Source organism: Loxodonta africana, chromosome 25 (assembly GCF_030014295.1).
Source record: "Loxodonta africana isolate mLoxAfr1 chromosome 25, mLoxAfr1.hap2, whole genome shotgun sequence".
In the NCBI taxonomy this organism is placed as follows: Eukaryota; Metazoa; Chordata; class Mammalia; order Proboscidea; family Elephantidae; genus Loxodonta; species Loxodonta africana.
The window spans coordinates 44,134,091-44,153,058 of NC_087366.1; the positions used below are offsets into that span (position 1 = coordinate 44,134,091).

Sequence of the window (18,968 nt, forward strand, 5' to 3'; positions counted from 1 at the left end):
ACAAATCAAATTTAAAGAATGGTTGAAAATATTCAAATCCTCAGCTAATTCCTGCCACTTTTCTCTTGTCCAATCTGGAGATTCATCCCGTAGCCTTTAAATCAGAAAAGGAGAGAGAAATTATTCTCACTCTTAGAGATGTGGGTCGAAAAATATGCTTGAGCTGTCACATAACATAGCTATTGACTTTCAGATTAAGCAATGCTTCTGAAGTCTGGATGAAGTCCACACACTGCCACATTTCATTTCAGGGAATTCCGTTATTGTGATGACTGAATACGTGTGTCATTTGAAGTCATAATTTATTTAAACTCTTAATACTTCAATTGGCTTTTAAAGCACCAGCAAAATAACTGAGTAAGCTGTTTTCTGGCATATGATCTCCATCCTAATTACTCATTCTTTTTTTTCAACATAATAAAACAGTGGCAATCCATTTGATTAGACAGATGGAAAGCGTTTTTTAACTACTATAAATCACCTTTGAATTTCATAGGACACAGTCATTCTCCTCGCTGCAACATCTAAGTCAGAAGATGCCACGTACATTCAGAATGTTCTCTATAATAAAGTCAACATCACACGTTCATGTTTTGTGCAGCAATGACAGAGCTGGCTATATTTGTTACGAGTTTCTTAATTTCAAATTCTTAATTAGGACTTAACGTCAAACTATTTCAAGCATCATAATGCACACAACATATGACACATATTATAAACACCCAGAGCTTGAGTCCAAATAAAATTTATATTTTAGCACTGATTTTTTCATAGCACTTTAATATCACAAAAAAAGTCACGTGAAGCAAAGCCCCCTTTCTAAGTGTGAGCAGGTAGAGAAGAAAATGTCAGAGTAGAATACACACCTACACTTCTCATGAAATGCAGTTGAGAAAACAAGCATAAATGCTACGTTGATTTAAATAACAGCAAACAATGAGTTGACTCATTTTTTAAATGAATGTAATGCTTTCTTTTGGAGCATTTGAGTGAAGAAGAAAGCACAGGTTTGCACATACTGTCGAACCACCAGACCTTCCTTTCATTGGTCTCTAACCCTCAGGAGGGGGATATATTCACCCAGAAAGGTGAGGCTGTTTCATCCAGAAAGGTGAGGCTGCCTTGGCCCACGTGGTGTGACTTGATGCTTTCACTGAAAGTCTAAAACTGAGAAAGCATTTAAGCCTAATACATGCAGAGTCTACGACTCAAAAAGGTGTAGTCATAGGAGGTTGTACTATTGATTTTCAGTAAGAGAATAAAGGAAATACATCAGCTAAAAGCACACGCCTCTGAACACACATTCAGAGGGAAACTCAAATGAAGAGATAGATCATCTATCACCATTCTAAGCATTCTCCCTGGTACTAAAATCAGATAACACCTTCAAGAGCCAAATTACAAGAAGATGCTATTTGGCCCCTTTAAACTAATAACCTAACAGGTCTCTTTACTAATTCTGGAGCATACATTTTTAAGTGGGCACTGTTGCCTTCCAAACATCTTGCCATCCCAGAAATCTGCTTCAGTAAGTTTGATGGTCTTAAGGATTGGAACCGTCCAAATGGTTCTCTCTCTTTCACACACGCACGCACACACACACACACACACAAAGCGCCTGTTACACAACTCAAAGCTTTAAATGCCAGCTTCCCTTGACTTAATCAGGCCCTCAGAAAAAGGCACGGACCTTCCTTTCCTATTGTAATGGAGATAGCCCCACTGCGATCTTCCTTCAGGGAAGCCTGTGGTTTCGCAAAGCCCCCGGAAGCTCCTGGAGGGCAGATAGGATTCAGGTCCGTGCAGCGACTGGAAATATATGTGTGAGTTCTAAGAGTTTTGGTTCTCATCTTTTTATCATAATTGGCGACATGACCCAAATCCTAGGAAATCTCCACCTTCCATTAACAGACCCAATTTGGATTACGCAGCTAGTGGGAAGAAACAGCATCTTTTCCTTAACTAGTTGTGCTATACTCTCGGTACAATTACCTTAATTTCATTTTAACATTTGGTTTAGGGAGATGTTATGGGTCATATTTAAAACTGTGGATCAACTAAAGGTCTTTTTTTTAAGGGATTTCTTCCTTCCAGGATGGCAAGCCAATAACGAACGCCTCGCGTGAAGCACGCACTCGTGGGCAAGCGGAGGTCTCTGCTCTGCTCGGCCGCTCCCACCCTCCAGAGTGGTGGGTCTCTGGGGAGCAGGGCGATCTGCTCTTTCTGTCGCCTTTCTCCTTGCAACGCGCAAATCCCTCCCTAATTGCTCAAGTAGAGAGGACTGCCAACTGCTCATCCCAGCGGACACTCTGCAGAAAACTCTAAGGGCTTGCGCGCGGGCCCAGGGTAGGTCGCTGGCGGCGACAACTTTACGGATTCGTGAATTTGTTAGTTTCTGGACGAAGTAAAATCTCCTCAAAGAGGCTGGCATGCACACCTCGAAAACCCACTACCGTGTAACACTCGGTCCCTGCTTGTGGTAGTTCCACCTTGCTCACCCCCTCCCCGCCAAAGGCCCCTCGAGAGCACAGTGCAAATAAGCCCCGCAGGAGAAGCGGTGGGAGGTCGGGTTGTGGAGGGGCCAGGCGGTGCCAGGAAGGGAACCTCCCGTCCCTTCCCCGCTGCCCGGTCGTTCACCGCCAGAACGTGCAAAGGAGAAGCCCCCGAATCGGGACGGAAGACGCGGACGCCCTCCTCCCCAGACGGGGCGCGGAGGTGCAGGCCACCTGCCTGGCTCCGGGCCGCCGCGAAGGGAGGGGGCGTGCGGCAGGTGCCGGGCCGGGGTCACCGGGAGCGAGCCGCCCTTACGTGCTCGAGCTTGTCTTTCCTCCGGAGCCAGACGCTGGCGCTGTAGTCCTGCTGCTTGACGCTGCTGTAGAAGTTCGCGCCCACTCGGGTCAGGCTCGGCGAGGGCTCCTTGGGGCGGCTTTTGAGCCTCATCTGCTCGAAGCCCTCGTGGGGGGAGGCCGAGAGCCAGTCGTGCTGCCGGATCTCCATGCTGACATGACAAGGGGGCGGCCGGCGAGCAGCGGACTCGGGATGGGAACGGGGCAGGGAGGCGAGCGAGAGAGAGAGGGCGAGAAAGAGCGAGCGCGCGCGGAGAGCGCGGGGCGGAGAAGCCGGCGAGGGGCGCGGAGCCGAGCGCGAGGCGGCGCCGAGCGCGCAGGGAGGAGGCGCGGGGCCGGCGGAGGGGGAGGGGTGCCCGGTGCGGGCGGCGGGGAGAGCGGGAGGCAGGGAGGGAGGGGCCGCGGGCTCGGGGAAGGCTGGAGCGCCAGGTGCGGGAGGCGGTGGCCGCCACGTCCCCCGCCGGCCCCGGTCCCGAGCGGGCGCTCGGCACGCCGGCTCCTTGCGGCACCGACTGGGACCCGGGCCGGTACCCCGGGAGGGAGCGCCGGGCGGCGGCGGCGGGGGTGCGGCGGGGGAGGGGCCGCCGTGCGCCCGGCCCGCCCGGCCCGCAGGTTGGCGCAGTGAAGAGCCGCCGCCACCGCCGGGCCGAAGACCAGAGTCCGGGTGTCCGCGCCGCCCGCCGCCTCCTCCCGCCGCAACCCGGCTGGGCGGCCGGCCCCGGCTGCGGATCGACCTTTCGCCAACAGGCTACACCTTTCTCTCCCGTTTTCACTTGAAAGAGAGCCAACTAGCAACTGGAGAAGTGAGCGCGGTCTCTGCGCCTCCTGCCTCGGGCTCGCTGAGCGCGGGGCTGGAACAGGAGGGAGACGCTCCGGAACCACCTCCGCCCTTCCCCCACTGCCATCCAGCAGCCGCCGCCTCACCCCGCCCCCGCCTCGCTCTTCCTATTACCTCATTCTAAAAGTTCAATAACTCCCCACCTCGGAAGCCCCTTTGTCCCACCCTTGGGACTGAGAGCGTAGGGCGCCTAGCAACCCCCGGATGACGGCCACGAGGATAGGGGTTTACTTGAGCCTTGCACACCACTTTCACATGAGGACCTAGCAATGCAAACCCGCCCAGTGCATTCCGCGGCTGGCAGGCTCGCTTGACCGCGGCTTCCCAGCCTTCAGTGTCCACCGTGAACGGGGCTCCCAGCGGCCCCACCCCACTGGATCGTGGCGAGAGCGATTCCGGGGCCCCCGTTGCCACGCTCTGCCTGTGGTTTGACTCTATTCATTAGGCGTACAGGGCCCTACCCCTGTGCGTTTGTTTCTCTTCTGGTTTTTAGGTCCCCAGGACGAGGTTTTATTCCCCAAGAGTTTTTACATCTGCTCTGCCTTCCAAGCCTAGTCTTAAAACAGCCAGGCGTAATGATTATTAAGAATAAGGTGATATATCAATAATTAAATCTTAAATCTCCTTATACTTTGCTATTTTTGGAGTCTGCATCAAAAAAATTTTTTTGTTGTTTTGTTTTACCAAAAAGCTAAACAACTGTTATTAATGGTCTCTCAGGTCTGTTTCAAAGCTAAGTAGGCATATGAAGCAGTCGCTGTGTGGCACAAATGGTTAACACACCGGCGGATAACTGGAAGGTAAGGGGTTCGAGTCCAACGTAAGCCTCCTTGGAAGAAAGGCTTGGCAATCTACTTCTGAAAAATTGGCCTTTGAAAAACCTTATGGAGTATATAGTTCCACTCTTAACACCATGGGTCACCATGAGTTGGAATGACCTGAAGGCAACTGGTTTAGTGTTTTGTTGTTGTTTGTTTGTAACATATGAAAGCCTGAGGATACTGAAGATTGTGAAGAAAGTGCAGAGGGTAAGCTGATCTACCTTTCTAGCCCTTGTCAGAACTCTCCACCACCCCAAACTGTCCTACTTGGGTGATGGTTTCAAAGAAAGAAATTCCAGGTTCAAATTTGATGAAGTATTGTGAGGGCAAGCATTACATCTTGTATCTTTTTGTTGTAGTGTGTTGTCTGGTCGATTCCAACTCATAGCAACCCTATAGGACAGAGTAGAACTGCCCCATAGGGTTTCCTAGGCAGTAATCTTTATGGAAGCAGATCGCCAGCCAGGCCTTTTCTCCACCAGTGCTGCTGATAGGTTCAAACCACTGACCTTTCGGTTAGCCACTGAGATCGTAACAATTGCGCTGTAGGGTCTCCTTCATATCTTTTTAGAGTCTCCAAATTAAAAGACGGTATTGTAAAAATAGTAGTTGAAATAAAGCCCTGTGAGCAGTCAGTTGGGATGAAAAAATTACATACAAATACCCACCACCACCACCACCACCACTGTCCCACCCCGCCCCCCCCCCACACACAACTTTTGGTTAGTCTAGATAGTTTTTCTTAGGGGTTAAATAGCATTGTGTAATATATGCCTGGCTAGTGGGGTATCTCCAAGTCTCATAGTAATGCTGCAAGATGAATGTTATTATCCTCATTGTCCAAGTGAGGAAACTGAGGCTCAAACAGAAATTATACTTCAAAGCAAAGACTTGAATCCAGTTTAAACAACTGTGAGTATTATACATCCCGTTGTGCTATCTCATTTTTTTGTAATTGCAATTTAACCTTCACTGTTTTTTTGTTTTTTAAGTTAACAGACACAATTTAAATGACTCCGAACAGTTATATAGGCTTTTGTAATATTGGCATAGGAAAGACCTGACCCTCCTTCTGCAAAGTGTAACTTCTTTTTGCTCTGCGAGGTTACAGTGGAAGTAATGTGATAGATCCAGACTTTGACAAGTGATTGATACGCAATTCAGAGTAATCATATGTGCTTTGCTGTGGTAGAATTTAAACAAATGGTTTCCATATTGAGTCAGCTTTTTGTACTAAACAGTTTTTTTTTAACTATACTTTTTTAGGGGAAAACACTATGGTAGTTTCTAGCATCTATATTTTTTCAAAAGAGTATACTGCTAGCATTTATGTTCCAGGGAGACTACTGAATTGAGCATTCAAATATAGTCAATTCATATATAATGTTTATTATGATCAAATATCAGGCAAAGCAAACATTTTTACCTTTCCATACTTAACCTATCTAGTACATAGTGCCAAACTTTCAAATGGAATCAACAAGGTAAATACATCTGTATGCATCCTTACTCATATTTTTTTCCTGTCTTGGTTCCTTGTCCAATTTCATTTTTTATGGTAGTAACGTGGAACTTAATCGTTGACCTTCAAAACAACATTTTATATAAAATTAAACTCAGTTTAAACTGTTATAGCAAAGAAAAATATTTTTGAAGATGGCCAAATATAGTATACAAATGTTTCATCAAAATATTATTGCAATTTTTAATTATTGAATTTATAAACTAATAAACCCCATTGCACCTTTTCCTGTACATTTTCATAGCCCTTACATTACAGCATAGATTTTTGCCTTCTCTTTTATCCTACTAGCCCCCAAGGTTCCTGGGAGCAAGGGCCATGCCTGACCCTCCACTGTGGCATTCAATAAGCCATGGTGAGAAGTGACTGGCTGGGTACTAATACTTTATGTATTTTTTTTTTATTCCTTACCCTCAAAGCACTGGACTTTACATTAAAATATCTAGGTTTTAGTACCAGCTCCAAAAGTTATGAATTTCTTGGTTTTCATTTGATTGCAATAAACTTCAAGTTCATCTACTAAATGGGGAATAATAATTGCTACCTCAAATGATTGCTGGGTATAAATGTACATAAACTCATAAACTATAGTGTGCTATGATATTATTTTTAGAGCTTTCTGGCATAGGAATGTTCTTTACATTCTAATGCTAAGTAATAATTTTCATCGAAAGTTATATCACTTAATTAATCTTGATTGCTTTTAATTAATCATAGAAACTGCACTGTGCCACAAATTTGCATCTCATTCGTGCTTATATTTTTTTTTAGAAATACTTTACCTTAAGGGCTCTTGGTATTTGTCTTAGTTTCCTAGTGCTGTTATAACAAATACAGCAAGTGGATGCTTTTAATAAAGAGAAATTTATTCTCTCACAATTTATGAGAGTAGAAGCCCGAATTCAGGATGCCAGCTCCAGGGGAAGCCTTTCTTTCTCTGTCGGTTCTAGGGGGAGGTTCTTTTTATACATCTTCCCCTGGTCTAGGAGATTTTCAGTGCAGGGGCCCCAGGTCCAAAAGACTCGCTGTCCTCCTGGTTCTTCATTCTTCGTGGCACGAAGTCCCTCTCCTGTCTACTAGCTTCTTTCTTATATATCTCAAAAGAGACTGGCTTAAAACGCAACCTAACCTTGTAGATTGAGTCCTGTCTCGTTAACACAACTGCCTCTAATCCTGCCTCATTAACATCATAGATGCAGGATTTCCAACACATAGGAAAATCACATCAGATCACAAAATGGTGGACAATCACACAATACCGAAAATCATGGCCTAGCCAAGTTGACACACATTTTGGGGAGGACACAATTTAATCCATAATAGTATTTTATACAATATCTTCAAACTATATAGAATTTTCAAGTAAAACATATATGCATAACCGATGTCTGTTATGTCAAATCTAAACTTAATAGAGGCCATTGACTCGAAACAGCCTACATTTTCTGAACTAGACACTTCACCTAAGACTGGGGTAGTAGGCTAAAAGCATCAAGGAGTAACAGTATTTTTTTAAGCCTTTAATAACAGTAATAGTACCTTACATGTCCCTAGTAAATGCTTTCATGACTTTTATCACACTTACTTCATGGATGAATTTTCTGAAAGTCAATGGTCAGTAGTTGCTACCATCTTCATTTTTCAAAAAGAGAAAACTGAAGTACATGCCCAAAGCTCTGTGTCTAATAAGTCACAGAGTCTTGTCTGAAAGCCAGATTATTGACTCTAAGTAATTTTTTTCATCAATTGTCAGGTTTTTAAAAATCTCAAATAAATACTCCTTAGTGCTTATATAGGGTCACTATGAGTTGAAAACAACTCGAAGGCAATGGGTTCTGGGTTTAGTGCTTATATATATGTTATATTTTTCTTGCATTAACATTTACTTAGTGTTACTAGATTTTATTAAGGGTTACTTATTGATGAATAAAGCATTTCATTCGTTAGATCTTCCTGGAGAATGTGCATTACGTTTTCCATAATTACCTCACACTATGTAAGGCTATATTAAAACATTGACGGCAGAAATGACTCTAGTCTTTTTTGTCAAGAAGTGGATCCAGCAGCTTAAAACAGCACCATTTTTTTTTTTAAAAAAGCGTATGTTAATTATAAGATTTTTTTGGTAGAAAATTTGAATAAAGTAATACCATTAAAAAATTAAAATACTGGAAACATCTCATAACATGGATGATGTGGAAGGCATTACCCTAAGTAAAATAAGTCAATCACGGGAGGACAAATACTGTATGAGACCAAGAAAAGGTTTACACACAGGAAAAAAAAAATCTTTGGTCATTATGAAGGGGATAAAGAGGGGAGGAGTGGGGAGGGGAAATCACTAACTAGATAGACAAGTGTTAACTTTGGTGAAGGGAAAGACAACACACAATATAGTGGAAGTCAGCACAACTTGACCAAGGCAAGGTCATAGAAGTGGCTGGTGAACTTGATCTGCTGATGTTTTCGTTAGCAGCTGAGGTCTTAACCATTGTGCCACCAGGGCTCCAGAAGCTTCCTAGACACATCCAAACACCTTGATGGACTGAGTTACTGGTGCTGAGGGCTGGGGACCATGGTCTTGGGGGACATCTAGGTCAATTGACATAACATAGTTTATAAAGAAAATGTTCCACATCCTATTTGGTGAGTAGCATCTGGGGTCTTAAAAGCTTGTGAGCAGCCATCTAAAACACATCTATTTATTGGTCGCATTCCATCAGGAGCACAGAATAATGAAGAAAACCAAAGACACAAAGAACTTATTAGTCCAAATGACTAATGGGCCACATGAACCACAGCCTCCACCAACCTTAGCCCAGAAGAACTAGATGGTGCCTGGCTACCACCACCAAAAGCTCTGACAGGGATCACAATAGAGGGTCCCAGACAGAGCAGGAGAAAAATGTAGAACAAAATTCAAATTCACAAAAAAAACCAGACTTTCTAGTCTGACAGAGACCAGATGAACCCCCTGAGACTATGGCCCCAGACACCCTGCTAACTCAGAACTGAAGCCACTCCTGAAGTCCACGTTTCAGCCAAAGATAGACCTATCCCTGGTGGTGCAGTGGTTAAGAGCTCAGCCACTAACCAAAGGGTTGGCAGTCCGACTCCACCAGCCACTCCTTGGAAACTGTATAGGGCAATTATACTCTGTCCTGTAAGGTCGCTATGAGTCATATCAACTCGATGGCAACGGGTTTAGGTTTTATAAAACACATAACATATGTGAAGAATGTGTTTCTTAGTTCAATCGACTTTACGAGACCAAATGGGCAACACCTGCCCCAGAGCAAAGATGAGAGCAGGAAGGGACAGGAAAACTAGATGAATGAACATAGGGAACCCAAGGTGTAAACAGGAAAGGTGAGAGTACTGACACATTGTGGGGATTGCAACCAATGTCACAAAACAATTTGTGAATAAATTTTTGAATGAGAAACTAATTTGTGCTGTAAATTTTCACCTAAAAAAAAAGAATAAAAAACCTAAAGCAGAATAAAATTGAAAAAACAAAGAAAGTAAAATAATCATAGATTTATAACATTTTCTGAAAGAATATAGAAGCATTGATATAGTGCGCTATTCTCTGAGAAGGGTCTTTCAGGAATAGGGTTTTCTTTGTTATCTTAATCAGGCCATATCAGGGTAGGTCCTAAACCTAATCACTTCTGAGTGATAAAAAGAGCACAGTGGACACAGAAGCGAGCACATGCTTGGGAAGATAGAAGCAACCAATGAATGCCCAGGCTACTGACAAGGAGGAATCGACATGGGCAAGATCCTGATTTGGACTTTAAGCCTCCAAAACTGTGATAAAATACATTTCTGTTCTTTTTAAAGATACTCACTTATTGTATTGGTGTTACAGCAGCATAGATAACAAAGACACCATGTTACTGATGAGGAAATAAAAACTAGTACCAAGAAACAAACGAACAAAAAAAATACCAAGAGTACTTTAGGTAAAGTGTTTCTAGAATAAATATAAGCATGAATGAGGAAGACAAACTTGCCCAAGAAACACAGGTAACAAGAGGAAAAGCTGTGTCTGAAACTCAGATTGGTTCAACTTTAAATGCCTTTCACAACTCCAGACTGCCTGGCCTTGCTCAAGCTCCTTGCATTTCTCCTGGGTTGAGAGCTCTAGAATAACCTGGACAGAAGCCAATGATGGGTAGTGGAAGGGTCAAATAGTGCCCAGGTTGAGACCTGAATGCCTCCCTACCAGTTGCCATTAAGTCAACTCTGATTCATGGTGACCCCATATGTATCAGAGTAGAAATGTGCTCTGTAGGGTTTCCAATGGCTGATTTTCAGAAGCAGAACACCAGGCCTTTCTTCCTAGTCCATTTATCGAGAAGCTCCACTGAAATCTGGTCAGCATCATAGTAACACACAAGCCTCCGCTGACAGATGTGTGGTAGGTGTGCATGAGGTACATCAGCCAGGAAGCAAACGCGAGTGCAACCTGAATAGAGTGAGTTATACTGTACCACAGAGGCTAGCATTTTATCTACACAAAAACCCACTGCCGTCAAGCCGATTCCGACTCATAGCGACCCTATAGGACAGAGTAGAACTGCCCCATAGAGTTTCCAAGGAGCCCCTGGCAGATTTAAACTACCGACCTTACATAAGAAGAACCAAATTAGATGGTCTGGGATATTTCCAAGGGTTAGAAACCTTGGTTCTAGTACCAGCTCAGTTATCAACCAAGGATGAGGACTCGAGCTGCTTCACCTAGTCAGATCTGTCAGGTTGCTATGGTTTGTTCACGAAACTGGGCTTAGCAGTAGAGCGTTGAACAGATCCATCACGTCAGCACATCTGATTGTACTGTGTCACAGAGAATTAGCCAACGACTATACTGAAAAAAGAATAAAGAGGATAGTTGAAATGGTTAGCATGATAGTTTAGTACAACTGAAAGTTTCTGGTAGGAAAAAAAAATCTGAATTATCCTAACTCGTTGTGTAGATGGATTAAACTAATCAGACAATCTTTTAAATTCTCATTTCACTTGGCCTTTGTGCCCAGCCTTGGAACTGTGAATCAATATTTCAAGATTTTATTATTTAAATTCTACTATATGATTACCTGGAATAATCATTTACACATCTATCATGGTATCAAGTATAAAGTACCAACTCTACATAAAAAAGAAATACCCAATTTTAGTGTACACCAAACCGTAGCTCTTGCTCATCCCCAGATTCTTAAAATAGAAATATATCCTTAAATCAACTGATTTGAGAATGATATGTATTTATACACCCAGGAAAAATGGACTTTAACTGTGTGGTTTATTATATTTCTATGCCACTCCAATAATAGTCACATAGTCACAGCTTTCTTTTATGTTTTGTTCTTTTTGGGAATCCAAGGTTGTTTTTGAGACCTCCAATATGGAATTAGCAAATATTATCAAAATATTTGGACACCTCTGACATTCCCCATCTGTTCACCTATGCTAAAGAGGCATTTACTGACTTCTTAGCTCTTCAATATCCCTGACAATTGGAGTACTTTTTTCTACAGTGACTCACCTAAAGACGTGAATGCTGATGCGCACCACCTCGGTGCTTGTCCAGGTTCACTGTCGATAGCTTCTGGATATTAGACAATACCGTGAATGGTAGGATGTGACATATTCAGTTCCCAGCAATGAAACTCAGAAACCTCAGAGCCTATTTTTATGCCCAGTTGCTTTAGATTTCATTGGTCTTGGGTTTTCTGAGATGATGCTGTCCTCTTCCCTCCCAATGACTTGGTTCTAGTTCTTTACCCTTGTCTTGATGATTCTACTTTTCTAGTCTTTGTTTTTTACATTAAACTACTCCAACAGCTTTTCTAATGTAGGCAGGGTATAAATAATAGATGAAGAATTATTTAATCTGTCATGAACCAAGACTGCCTGACAACATGTCAGGCTGATTGATTGGTTTCAAGATATAAAATCCATTAAATTAATATACAAAAATCCAAGGGGCACGTTATATATCTCCTATTTCCCTCTTTCAACATTTCTACTGTAATTATGCTCAAGCCACTACTGTTCATTCCAAAAGCGTTTGTTTCAGCAATCAATGTGTGCTAGACCATGGAGACACAAGGTAAATAAGATTAAAAATGATTCAAGCTTAAGCTGGTTGGGAAAACAGACTAGTAGACGTTGTAATACAGCTACAGGTACAAGAAAACCAGTTTGGGATGGAGGGTGAGATGAACAGAAGGTCCCAGAGAAAATTAGCTGAATGGTGATAAGATTCTAAAAAGAAAATGTGGCTATGTATGTAGATGGTCATAGCAAACAGACAGAGTTTGGCTTTGCTAAGTTATACTCGGAATTTCAACTTCCCAAGTATTTATTGGGTTTTTAGTCTGCACTTATAATTTGGTAAGCGCTGTGAGGGCTCAAAAGTCTGAGAAATCATAATCCCTGGTTTGTAGTAATTTGCAATTCTGTAAGTAGACAAATACTACCAAAACAGGAAATTGCTCAGCATTATTTGGGTTTTATGATCAAATATTAACATTAATGGTACAGGAAATAGATGCTAAATCCATAGTTCCCAAATAAGGCACCATTTTGTGCTGTTGAAAAATACAGATTCCCAGTTTGGGATAGGCAACCAGGCTTGGGAAGGCAGGTCCAACCGGTTGAAAAAAGCCATTAGGATGTAGGCTGGAAATGTGTTCCTGGAGTTCTTTAGCAGAGTTAAACATAAAATAAAAACACCTTTTATAGAAAAAAGATAATAATTTATGTGGTGTAGCTAAGATATCACTTAATGTGTATGCTCACAAAGTTAATGGCTGGACCTGACTGCATGATACTTACCTGGACCTAGGTTTATAACTTAATTGTCTTTCCAGCTTCAGAATGATGAAATAGACAATGCAGGCTTCAGTCTTTTTATTTATGAATGGAGATGTGAGGCATATGTTATATTTAACACTGCAGTGAAAAGTACCTACAATTTCTCCTCTTTTCATCCTGCCAGCCAATTTGCACAAAGGTTTATTTGATTGCTATAACGCATAAAGGAGGCCCTGGGTGGCGCAAATGGTCAAGCACTCAACTGCTAGCCAAAACATTGGTTTTTGAACCCACCCAGAGGCACCTCAGAAGACAGGCCAGGTAACCTGCTTCCAAAAGGTCATAGCCTTGAAAATCCTGTGGAGCAGTGCTATTCTGCACCCATGAGGTTGCCATGAATCGGAATCAACCGGACGGCAACTAACAGCAACAACAATATGGATGAATAAACGATAATTCTAATATAATAAACCATCAGTGTCTTTATGATTATTTCAAAAGATTGGTTAACTAGAATTTTATTGACAGACAAAAATTGAATTATTGCTAAATATTTGCTGAAATTTTTGATTACCCCGAATATGTCCACTTTTGACATGTTTGACAGAGAATCTTAAAGTTAATTTATCCTTTAAGTAAGACTTTCAAAGGAAGCTCTCTGACTTACACTTATCAGAGATCACTGTGTTCACCAGCAAATGATGGATGGAGGAGGCTATGAATTCCAGCAGAGGAACCATCAACAACAGGAGGGCAGGTGCGGGAAGAAGCAGGAGAACTAAGAGGAGAAGGAACAAGTTATAACTAATCCCCCTGCCATAGGGTTCCCTGCCTACCTGGCCAGTCTGCTCCTTGGTGAGTCACAGCTCTGGCCCGTAGTGATATCCTTCTGCAAGGGGTCAGAGTGATTTTTTTTCCCGTTTTGAGTAGCTTCTGTGGTTTCAGACCTTGCAAGGATCTCCAGGGATAGGGAGATTCTGTCTGAAGGGTCCCTTAGTGTGCAGGAGAGGCAGGAGGACCCAGGCATTTCCAGACCAAGATCTCAGGTGGGAAGGGGAGGGAGAATAAGAAACAAATCAATACAATCTTCAGATCCCAAGTGGGTTAGGTATCATCCGCTAGAGAAGAGCCTGCCGAACAAATACGGGAGAGTAAAATTGGTTTTGCTGCTAAGCGAGTCTAGTAAGCTGAATTAAAATGGTAGGAAACAGTTTAGGAAAAGACATGATTGTAACAAGCCTACTGAAGTTGTGAAGTGTCATTGCCTCCATTAAATTTTTATCATGGAAAATACAATGGCATGAAATTTATGTAACCTGGGCTATGAAGTCAGATAGTTCCAGGTTTGATTCTGAGCCCTGTCGTTTACTCTTGTGTGACTTTGAGAAGTTCACTTAACATCTTGAAGCCTCATTTTCTCCACCTTGAAATGGTTATAATAGTAGATGGCCATGAAGATTATATAGGGATGTACATAAAGCTCATTCCACTCACTCCCTTTCCCTGGAGATTCTAGCAAGGTCTGAAACCACAGAAGCTACTCAAGAGAGGACAAGTCACTTTGGTCCCTTGGAGAAGGATATCACTCTGCAGAACTGTGGCTCACCAAGGAGCAGGCTGGCCGAGTGAGCAGGGGTACTATGGTAGGGGCTCTCACTGGCAGAACCCTCTAGTTGAGTTGTACCTCCAAGACTGTGGTGAAGGAGCTTCTACAGTGGGAACCATGAGCAGATTCATAGATAATATCTCCCTAGGAAATAATAAGGGGCTAAAATTTAGCACCTCAACATAAAGAAAACAAAAATTCTCACAACTGGACTCATAAGCAACATCATGATAACTGGAGAAAATATTGAAGTTGTAAAGGATTTCATTCTACTCAAATCAATAGTTGATGCCCATGGGAACAGCAGACAAGAATTCAAACTTGTTGTATTGGGCAAATGTGCTGCCAAAGACCTCTTTAAAGTGTTAAGAAACAAATATGTCACTTTGAGAACTAAGTACACCTGACTCAAGCCATGATATTTTCAATTGCTTCATATGCACTTGAAAGCTGGACAATGGATAAAGAAGACTGAAGAAGAATTGATGCCTTTGAATTGTGGTGTTGGTGAAGAATATTGAGTATACCATGGACTGCCAGAAGAAGGAACCAATCTGTCTTGGAAGAAGTACAGCCAGAGTGCTCCTTTCCTTGGAACTGTGGATGTCAAGGCTTTGTCTCATGTACTTCAGACATGTTATCAGGAGGGGCTGATCCCTAGCGAATGACATCATGCTTGGTAAAGTAGAGGGTCAGTGAAAAAGAGGAAGACCCTCAACAAGATGGATTGACACAGTGGCTGCAACAATGGGCTCAAACACTGTAATGATTGTGAGGATGGCACAGGACTGGGTAATGTTTCATTCTGTTGTACACGGAGTCATTATGAGTTGGAAACAACTCAGCGGCACCTAACAGCCTAACGACAATATTTGTTGGAGTCCCACACTGGTGCAATTGGCTAATGCACTCAGTTGCTAACCAAAAGTTTGGAGGTTCAAGTCCACCCAGAGGCACCTTGGAAGAAAGACCTGGTGATCTAAAAAAAAAAAATTTTTTTTAATCTACTTCTGAAAAATCAGCCATCAAAACCCTATGAAACACAGCTCTACTCCGACACACGTGGAGTAGTCATGTGCTGATCAACTTGATGGCAACTGACAGTGTTTACAGAATGCTTACTCTGGGCCAAGCATTATGCTAAGAGCTTTACGCACATCCTTATTTAATCCTCATGGCAATTTACTATTATCTTCATTTCAAGTTGAGAAACTGAGGCTTCAAGAGGTTAATTGAACTGCTCAAGGTTACACAAGTGTAAGGGAGGACTTGGAATCAAACCCGGGACTATCTGACTTTATAACCCATGTTCTTAAAATGTATGCTACTGTAATCAGTTTATTAAATGAGAAGAGAGCAGCCGTACTCTTTTTCCCTGTTAAATTCACCCTTGAGTGGACCTATTATTTCCCTTCTCATTAATGATGCATCTGGCATGGCTTGTAATTTATTTGGGTCACTCTTTAATTTTCAAAAATCCAGCGTAAGAAACACATAACTCTAAATTCTCATGCAGTGAAAAGATCTTCCCCCTCCCTAATCAGGTAGCTCCATCTCCTCTACCCATTACCTGTTGCCATCCAGTCAATTCCAACTCATATTGACCCTATAGGACAGGGTAGAACTACCCCATAGAGTTTCCAAGGAGCACCTGGTGGATTCCAACTGCCAACCTTTTGGTTAGCACTTAACCACTACGCCACCAATAAAATTGTCCCATTCTAAGGCTGTAATCCTTATGGATGCAGCACTGGAAGCGCTCACTCCTCTATGCCAAGAAATCTGGAAGTCAGCTACATGGCCAACTGACTGGAAAAGATCCATATTTATGCCTATTCCCAAGAAAGGTGATCAAACCAAATGTGGAAATTATTGAAAAATAGCATTAATAATCACATGCAAGCAAAATTTCTCTAAAGATCATTCATAAATGCCTGCAGGAGTATATTAACAGGGAAGTGCCAGGAATTCAAGCTGGACTTAGAAGAGGACATGGAACAAGGGATATCGTTGCTGATGTCAGATGGATCCTGGCTGAAAGCAGAGAATACCAGAAAGATGTTTACCTGTGTTTTATTGACTATGCTAAGGCATCCAACTGTGTGGATCATAACAAAATATGGGTAACATTGCAGAGAATGGAAATTCCTGAACGCTTAATTGTGCTCATGAGGAATCTGTACATGGAAAAAGAGGCAGTCGTTTGAACAGAACAAGAGGATACCTCATGGTTTAAAGCTAGGAAAGGTGTGCGTCAGGGTTGTATCCTTTCACCATACCTATTCAATCTGTACACTGAGCAAATACCCTGAGAAGCTGGATTATATGAAGAAGAAATGGGCATCAGAATTGGAGGAAGACTCATTAACAACCTGCCGTATGCAGATGACACAACCTTGCTTGCTGAAAGTGAAGAGGACTTGAAGCACTTACTGATGAAGATCAAAGACCACAGCATTCAGGATGGATTACACCTCCACATAAAGAAAACAAAAAATTCCTCACAATTGGGCCAATAAGCAACATCATGATAAACGGGGAAAAGATTGAGGTTGTCAAGAATTTCATTTTACTTGAGTCCACAATCAATATGCACGGAAGCAGCAGTCAAGAAATCAAAAGATGCATTGCATCGAGCAAATTGGCTGCAAAAGACCTGTTTAAAGTATTGAGAACTAAAGATGTCACTTTGAGGACTAAGGTGCTCCTGACCCAAGCCGTGGTGTTTTTGATTGTCTCATGTACATTGGAAAGCTGGATAATGAATAAAGAAGACCAAAGAAGAATTGATGCCTTTGAATTGTGGTCTTGGCAAAGAATATTGAATATACCATGACTATCAAACTAACGAACAAATCTGTCTTGGAAGAAGTACAACCAGAATGCTTCTTAGAAGCAAGAATGGTGAGACTACGTCTCACATACTGTGGACATGTTACCAGGATTGATCAGTCCCTGGGGAAGGACATCATGTTTGGGAAAATAGAGGGTCAGCAAAAAAAAAAGACCTTTAATGAGGTGGATTAACACAGTGACTGCAACAATGGGCTCAAGCATAGCAACAGTTGTGAGAATGGCACAGGACTGGGCAGTGTTTTGTTCTGTTGTGTATACTGTCACTATGAGTCGGAATCAACTTGACAGCACCTAACAACAACAACAATCTTTATGGAAGCAGACTGCCACATCTTTCTCTGAAGGAATGGTTGGTGGATTTGAATTGCCAACCTTCAGGTACCAGCCCAGTGCTTAACTACTGCACCACCAGGGCTCCTTCCATCTCCTCTGCCACTTCCTAACTGCTTCTTGAGGCCCCTCCAGGCCAGGTGCAGGATAAGGAAGGTTACAGGTCTGGTTCCCCAGGAAGCAGGCTCTGAGATGGAGACTAATGTGTAGGGAATATTTCTGGCATCAATACCTGTGGAGAGAGGGGTAGGAACAGGACTGGGCAGAGGGAGAAGTTAAACAATCCCAATAATCCCCCTGACCCCACGGAGAGCTCTGGTGCTAGGTGACCCTTTCAGAGTTGTCCCGAGTTGGGGTGAGGGGCTGGGGGTTTTTACCCCCATATTGATCAGTTGTTGGATATGGGCTGCTCCTGGAAAGAGCTGTGACTTTGGGCAAGACAATTTCTTCAGCTGAGGCAACCCACAAAGAAAGCCTATAGCGGACAGCCATCTTCTGGCAGCAGTCCTAAAAGCCAGAGGATGTCTTTCTTTCCTGAAGAGGAAGTTCTGTGGCATGTCATTGTATCTACAACAGGAAGTAAGGGTAAGAGGGAAGAAAAATCTTACTTGACCAGATGGTTATCTGGCCCTGAAGCCCTTTGAATGTAGCAGATACCAAATGCCAATTTGTGTCTTTCATGGGGAAATTTTGAGGGTTCTTTGGAGGCCTTCCCATCACTAAGGATCTCCACTCAGGCTAGCTGCTTATAATTTCCCTCTCAACACTCCTCCATTCTAGTTCCTAGAAGCCCATCCCTCTGCTGGGTCACTTAAAGCCCCTAAGAAGCTGCTTTGGGTGGATCTCCTGAAGATAGTCAACAACAGCAACTCTGCCAGGAGCACTTTGAATCCATAAGATCAGACCTCTTTATCCCTCAAACGCTGGATATGCAGCCTTTCTCAGTGTAGCCTGACACCTAGTTCTTCAAGAGGAAGACATGGCCTTCCCTCTCTAGACTTCCTGAGCGCAGGATTGGGTACTAGGTTCCAAAATCCAGGGATCGCTGGTCAAGTACCCAAACCAGTTCTCCTGAAGCCCCCTTCACTTAGTTTGAGGTGGTCAGAGAACATTTCCCCTTCCCCGACAAAGCCTCACTACCTGGCCTCTTAACCTCTTAATGAATTTTCTATCTTTTGCAATGTGGTTTAAAAGCTGATGATGGCCTAGTGCTAGAAGAACTAATTTTGAAATAGGCTATGGCAAGGGTGTTCTAGCACCTCAGGGGTTCTTGGCATCTTTGGCATTGTTCTCAATCAATTTCTTTGTTGATTTTCTGAAACAA

General features: G+C 42.9%; 1 protein-coding gene across 1 annotated transcript in view; it reads right to left on the minus strand.

The window, feature by feature from the left end:
• PLD5 (phospholipase D family member 5) overlaps window positions 1-2,997 on the minus strand; it is a 419,603-nt gene extending 416,606 nt beyond the window's left edge. Inside the window, exon 1 of the mRNA XM_003411011.4 lies at window positions 2,809-2,997. Coding sequence (XP_003411059.2) covers window positions 2,809-2,997 — 189 coding nt within the window. The remainder of the gene's footprint in view (window positions 1-2,808) is intronic.
• Window positions 2,998-18,968: the final 15,971 nt, after the last annotated feature.